The sequence below is a fragment of the Peromyscus leucopus genome, unplaced genomic scaffold (assembly GCF_004664715.2).
Source record: "Peromyscus leucopus breed LL Stock unplaced genomic scaffold, UCI_PerLeu_2.1 scaffold_53, whole genome shotgun sequence".
In the NCBI taxonomy this organism is placed as follows: domain Eukaryota; kingdom Metazoa; phylum Chordata; class Mammalia; order Rodentia; family Cricetidae; genus Peromyscus; species Peromyscus leucopus.
The window spans coordinates 25378-32753 of record NW_023505431.1 but is presented as its reverse complement, the minus strand read 5'-3'; the positions used below and the strand labels follow the sequence as shown (position 1 = coordinate 32753).

Here is a 7376-nt window from a genome sequence, read left to right as displayed (position 1 = left end):
AGCTGAGGAAGGCTGCTGCAGACAGCTGTGTGATGCTGCACACTTACTCAAGTCTCCTGGGCCTACTTCCCTGTCCTGTTAGTGATCAGTTATCAAATGCCTTCTAAAAGTCAAGTCCTTGATGGACAGGAGAGAAAAATGCACACAGTGAAGAGAGCCAGTGGCCTCAGAGGCCTAGAGTCTGGAGTGGTGAGAAATTTGTGCTGAATTCCTTTCGAATCCTCTGCTGTAACTCCAACAAACTGTACTCACAGTCTATGACTTGAGCCTATTTAACAGGGATTTCCAAATGACTCTGAAAAACTGTCAGGCCTTAAATTCCTATGTGAATACTGGTAAAATAACAATTTCAATCAGAAAAGTGATTTATTTATCAGAAAAGTGATTCAACTGCAGAAGGATGATCTTTTGAGAGGAAATCCAAAATCTTTTACTCAGCAATTCTGTGTATTTCAGTGTTTCTAATCCTGTTGAGATTCTTCTGTCTGGAGCTTCTCATGCGTTCAGGTATTTTGCATGATGTCTGATGTGGTCAGTGATGAAGGTCGCAATGAAGTAGTAGCTGTGATCATAACCCTAGAAGACAAGATGAGACACTGATCTACCATTCAGAAACGCCAACATTAAGTGTCTCTCTCGGAAGTCATTCCAACTCTCCTGTCATTTAATTTGCTGGTACATGGTCCAAGTATTTTAAGTCAGTTTCAATCAAGGTTGTCATCCTTGTACCTTATTTAAAAAGCAGCAAAATATGAAGGGAAATTGAGGACTCTGCATATCCTAGTTTCTAAATGTTGCTGTGAGTACACAAAGGGAGGCGATAACACGTTAATTAAATATGCAAACAAGACCTGTGGCCACACTGACAAGATGAAGCAGAGTCAGGTTAGAAACACAGGCAAGGCGTGTTAATTCTTAGAACTAGCACACTGACATAAAAAGAATACACCTGTTAAAGGACAAAGGAAGTACACACCAACAATACAGAGAGAACACAGCAATGCCTGACGGCTTTAATACCGGTCAAGAAGTCAACCATGGGCGTCACACATCAAGCTAGGAGGACTCCCTCTGGTCTGGGGAGGTAGCTCAGCGGGTCAAGAGCCTGCTTTCCAAGCACAAGGACCTGAGTTCAGTCCCTAACCACAAGGAAAAACAAGCAACCACGCGAGTGTGTGGAGGCTGTACTTACAATTCCAGTGTGAGGGCGCTGAATCGCTGGAGCTGCTGCTGGTCAGCCAGAGTAGCTTAGCTGGCTTCCCAGAGCAGTGGAGATCTTTTTGTCCGTTTTTAAAAGGTGACAGGATTATCTGAGGCATGACACCCGATGGTCACCTTTAGTTTGGTTTATTAAGCAGCTTGTGCAATTACCTATATTTAGCGACACTTGAAGGGCCCTTTTTTTTCCACTCCAAAGTTTAAATGGAAAAACACTGAGTAGGAAAGGGCGGCTCTGGGAACGTAAACACATTCTTTTGGTCTTCGGCCAGCTCTCAGAAGGGAAGCAGTGCTCCCCACACTATGGATATCTCATCAAAAGGCAGCGCTTTCCTCTGCACTGTCGAGACCCAATTAGAAAAGCTCGGGTTGACCTCAAGTTAATGAAGAAGACTCTTGAGAGACCTTCCTTTGCTTATTTAACAGTCCCAGGGTCTAGGTGCTAGATAATGACCTTACACACAGAGACACAGAGATGGGTAAAGGTCAAAACAGGCCCCAAATCTTCAAAAAGGCCCCGAGACTTGAGCAGAGAGGGTGGCCTTCCCTTTTTCTCTTTTCCAAGAAGGAATGATGTTTCCTTAGCCTTAGGCCACTGAACTTTCTCATTTTGTGACTTCAGTAATAAAACCAGGACAATTAAGGTCCTACTTTGTCAGAATCAGTCTCCACACACTGTCAACTTAGATGCCACAAAGCCCCACATTAAAAACCATATGAAATAAAGAAATATCCTCATGAACTAGTCCTTGCCTCTCAAGCAATCTTTCCTGACAACTGACAGAACATAAATAGAAACTGAGAACATGTGACATGACAAGACATACAATGAAGACAGCATGCGTGGGACAGTGGTCATTTTTGTCTTTCTTTTTATATAAAACCTGTCTTTTCAGCTTAATTTTTTCCTAACTCCTTTCCACAAAGAGATAGTCATAATCAAATCAAGCAAGTGATTAAACAATAACAAACGATCCATAGCAAAAATAAAAAAAACTAACCAACAAACTACCTCTCAGACCTAAGTCAGGAAGCTGAGTAGGTATCTGCAAGTGGCCGCTCTGTGGCCCCTGAGCTGTGTCCACTCAGCTGATCCAGGCTGTGCGGTTGGTTATTCTTCCTGCCTTTGCAGGGAGGAAAATGAACGAAAAGATCGTGCCTCACCTCAAGACTGTGACTGGTGATCTTAGGAAGTTCCTATGTTTTTAGAAGAATTTACTCTTCTGTCTTAGGCCCTCCCAAGGGAGCCACATGCATTTCTTCATTGCTTGGGATACATTTAGGCACTTTAGAAATTAATACACTGGTTTATGGTTTTCCCCTAACAACATCATCCATGTTCTAACTCTAGGCTGTTGTTTTAACAAACTCCAGATATTTTCAGACTCTGTGGGCCAGAAGCTTCGTCTACAGAAAAATCAGAATTCCCTGGCCCAGCCTCAGGGGAAGCAGACAAGGCATCCAGCACGCTAAGGCCAAGCAGTGAAGGTCATTGGACAAGAAAGGAATTGGTGTTCACTTCCAGCTATAGGTTGATGTGGTTCAACGTGGTGCCAAACTTACGACCGAACTGGAATTGGGGTTTCTCAGGTGGGCCATTGAACTAAATGCCACCTGTGATGGGAAATGTTCAAATAAACCTAAAAATGCGTAATTACTTAAGGATGAAATACACACACACACACACACACACACACACACACACACACACACACCCCTAATATATGGGAATAAATTTGTGTGTGTGCATACACACACACACACACACACACACACACACACACACACACACACATATACATTTTAATGTATTCCACCTGATCAAAGCACCCCGCTCACGGAATTAGTAATTCTGTGTAAGCTAGAGAGGCCGCATGTCATGCCTAGTTTTCCCTTGTGCTGGCTCTGATTCATCCCTTTGCTCTTCAGAAGAATAGCACATTGCCTAGAAATGCTAGAAAGACAGGACAGAAATTGTGGCCATGATCTTGTTTAAGAGTCCTGGTTCCACCACACATTATGACCTCAGATAAGAAATTTACAACAATTCTCTATAAAAGGAGAGTGCATAAAAACAACCACATTTGCTAGTATGAAGCCTGCAGGTGAGTTAATGCTTTGAACGCATGGTATGAACTGTAGTGGACCACACTGCACACTGGCTAGATTTATCTGAGTATTTATCATCATAGTTATACTTTAGTAGACATGTCTGACACATTACCTTTAAGCTTTTTGTTTTTTTTTTTTTTTTTTTTGGTTTTTTTTCGAGACAGGGTTTCTCTGTGTAGCTTTGCGCCTTTCCTGGAACTCACTTGGTAGCCCAGGCTGGCCTCGAACTCACAGAGATCCGCCAGACTCTGCCTCCCGAGTGCTGGGATTAAAGGCGTGCGCCACCACCGCCCGGCTTACCTTTAAGCTTTAACAAGTAAGTTTTTTTATAAATCATGATCATATAGGTTTTCAGCGTTCATTTTTCATCTTGAAATGAATGCTTTGTTTACATTATATTCTGAACCTTGTGAGTATTTTTAAAAAGTAAAAGTAAAATATCTAAAACTAGAGCAGCACGAATAGGTGAAGAGTGGACAGTCAGAAGTATTTCAGAAGAAGTGTGCAGGCCAACTGCACATCCCTCTTACAGTACTAGATCCCCAGCAGCACATTAGCAAGGAGAAGCAGGAACAGCATGAGCTTTTAAGAGACAATGCTCAGTCTCCCTCCAGGTGATGCCTGGCAAAGGGAGAGGCGGGCTGCACTCTAAAGGAACAGTGGTGTACCTGTAAGTAAAGACACACCCAATGGTGTGGGAGACTAAGGACCATCCAAGCCTTAAACTTCTTGTTTTTGACTGCTCGACAAGGGGCAAAATTGCGCTTATTTTTCACTGCCAAAAGCTTTCCTATTTAACTCAAATTTGGCCTTAGGTGTCACAAATTTCACTTCAGAAACCTTAATGTAATTAAAAACTCTTATTACCAGTATCATCCTGTGTCCTCAAATACCTAAAATAAAAGTTAAGAAAATTGTACATAATCTTGTTTTTTAAAAGCTTTGCTATTTAGGTCAAACTAAGGTTTCCTAATACTTGCCTCTTGTAGCCTAAAAACAACAGGGATTTTCTTTTCTGTGCAGGCAGCTATGAAGTTATCAGGGAGTAACTGCCCATTTGAAAGAAACTCGTCATCTTTTCCTTGATCAATTAATATGTCAATCTGGGAGCCTGAATAGGACTTCACGAGACAGGTTGCATCATATGCCTGTAAAAAGAAGAAACACTGAAAAGTTAAAGGTGTTCAGAAAGATATTTTCCAGAATATATTGAACTAGAACCAAAATTAAACTTAAAAGTATTTTAACTTTTAGTCTAAGTCAGCCAGACATCCAATTTAAATTTCTATAAAATTAATTTAGAGGTAATGGTAACTTAGAAATAGAAAAGCAATCACTGCAGAGAAAGTAGCTTCAGGACAACTTCCATGGTTCAGAACAACTAAAAACCAAGGTTACTATTACATGTCTGTCCCTGGGCATCTGGGGATTGGCTGTGGAACCCTCCTCCCAAGGACATCAACACCAGCAAAGCTTTAGTAACTTGTATGAAACAGCAATGTCTGCATATAACCCACACACACCCTCCTGAGTACTTGAAATTACCTCTAGATTACTCCAGTACCTGCTATAGTATCAAGGTGGGTTAGCAGAGAATAAAGACAATGAAAAAAGGTCTGAACATGTAACTCCAAAATCAAAGCTTCTTTTGGTTTAATCCATAGATATAGAACCCATAAGCATGGAGGAGTAACTATACAATACTCAAAATATGATTATGTGGTACACACACACACACACACACACACACACACACACACACACACACACATGAACTTGGAAACTTAAGAATAAGTATAGAAAGAGTGGTCCATCACCTACCTTCCATTTACTTTGATCTGGTCCCAAATATCCATTAAAAGCTTTTTTGCCCCAAGGACAGAGCACTGGGTTGCAAATTGGAGCAAATGCTGACACAGACTTCAGAGACAAAAGAAGTTTAAAATAAGTTATATGTTGCTAATCAAATACGAATGCTTGGAACTTACAACTCCGACGTAACACAAAAATCTTGCATCTGTGGCTCTTCATACTACAGCTCTGTATAATCTATTTCAAAAACTCACAAACTGAAGTGCTTAATGCAAAGCATGCCTTAGAAGTCAATTTAGGTGCAAACAAAAGTCTGTGTTCAGAGTTTCTACTCTTTATTCCCACTGACGATCTGTAATGATCTCAACACTGATGTTTCCCTTAGTGAAACTCATTAAGTGAGGCATTTCTCTTAAGCCACACACACAGCCTTCTGTTCTGACAACGCTGAGTCTCTGCAGGCCAACAGTGCATGTCTCAGCTCTAGAGTTATCTAAGTGTACAGTTCACATGACTACTCATATTTTTAAAAGACAAAAAAATTAAGTTCATAAAATGTTTCAGTTTACTCTCTACCTTAGACAATGCATTCGCTGACTCCCTGTATAAAGACTGAAAACTAGACCCTTATGCTCTAGAATGTTCTGAAACTGCTACGATCGCGTCTGCATTCTCGGCAGCATGCCTAAAATGACGGCAGTCTTTCCAGAGGGAAGGAAACAGGTGGAACCCATCAAGATGCCAAGCGCCCTGTGTGTTAAAACATGCACCCCACTTTTAACACACTTCGTTTCAGTTGCTGAGTTTAGAATTTCAGTTGTGGGTTTTCAGCCTTGTCTCATTAAAAGAAAAGAATATCCACAATTTTAAATAAAGCGGGGTGGGAGGTAGGGGGCTGGGGCATGGGGGATGCTGAGAGATGTTTTTCCACCAAGTTGCATTTCAGCCCTCATTCAGAGGATTAAGAATTCTAAAATATGAATGTTCTCTACTGTAGGCAATCAAATTCAGCATTACAGAGATGTTTCTCAAGTTAAAGCAATGATATACAGATAGTGTCACATAATAACACTAATCAAGGCAAACAATCCTGAGGAAAAATATGTTCAAAAGTATAGCCTGAAAAAGAGCAATAATAATATAAGCTATCATTTCTAGCACTTCTGTCAGGCCAAGGAGAACCATTCTGACGGAATTCCTATGCTTATAACCCTACAGCATCAAGTTTAATGTCTTCTGCTTACCTCCTGAAACCCCCAACCCCAAAAATATTTAATTCCTGATTCGAAGGCCATTTCAAAATTTCAGTCTTTCAAAGTTTCCATTATTCTCCAGAAGTATTTTATCAATGAAGCTTATTGTTATCTTACTTTGTATTTTCCAGGATTTTTCAAAGCACAAACCAGAGCTCCGTGGCCTCCCATGGAATGACCAAAAATAGACATCCTCTGTGGGTCCACTGGGAAATTGGCATTTATGAGTTGTGGAAGCTAGAAAGAATGTAATAATATGATAAAGAGTTCAGAGGAAATGTTAGATTTTTTCCAAAGTCATATATAGTGGCACACTCAGTACTTCAAAAGCACAGTGGTACAGTGGCTTGGACTGGTGCAGATTAAAAGAAAAAAACCCTCAGGTGGACAATGGTAACTAATACGTCACTGAAAAACATGTGTGCAGATGTTTTATAAAATCAAAGGACAAAGCTAAGAAGATGATAGAGAAAAATGTTTGAAACATTCTAACCCGCCCCCATGTTTATTTATTTAGTGTATGTCCCTACACATGTGCACTGTGTACACTTATGGAGTTCACAGGACAACTGTGGTAGTCCAGCCCTCTCCTTCCAATTGGGTTCTAGGTATAGAATTCAGCAAATGCTGTTAATATTATCAGGAACGAGTATTTTATAGAGGAAAATTATGCAGGAAGATAACGGTAATATTTATTATAGTAAAAAGAATTTTCAAAATACAAACGTCTTACATTAAGAAAAAGTATAAAGCACATGGAAGATTATGAAATCATTAAAATTAGAATAATACTGAAAAATACTTATAAAATACAGCTAACTTAGCAGGTCAGTGGTGGCGCATGCCTTTAATCTCAGCACTTGGGAGACAGAGGCAAGCCGATCTCTGTGAGTTCGAGGCTAGCCTGGGCTACAGAGTGAGTTCCAGGAAAGGCGCAAAGCTACACAGAGAAACCCTGTCTCGAAAAACCAAAAACCAAAC

General features: G+C 40.5%; 1 protein-coding gene across 2 annotated transcripts in view; it reads right to left on the bottom strand.

The window, feature by feature from the left end:
* Nucleotides 1-348: 348 nt before the first annotated feature.
* LOC114699144 (S-formylglutathione hydrolase) overlaps nt 349-7376 on the bottom strand; it is a 28721-nt gene continuing 21693 nt past the window's right edge. For both annotated transcript variants that reach the window (XM_028878078.2, XM_028878070.2), the window contains 4 exons: nt 6513-6632; nt 5152-5250; nt 4311-4478; nt 349-576 (listed from right to left, as the gene is read on the bottom strand). In XM_028878078.2, coding sequence (XP_028733911.1) covers nt 496-576; nt 4311-4478; nt 5152-5250; nt 6513-6632 — 468 coding nt within the window. In that variant the 3' untranslated portion in view covers nt 349-495. The remainder of the gene's footprint in view (nt 577-4310; nt 4479-5151; nt 5251-6512; nt 6633-7376) is intronic.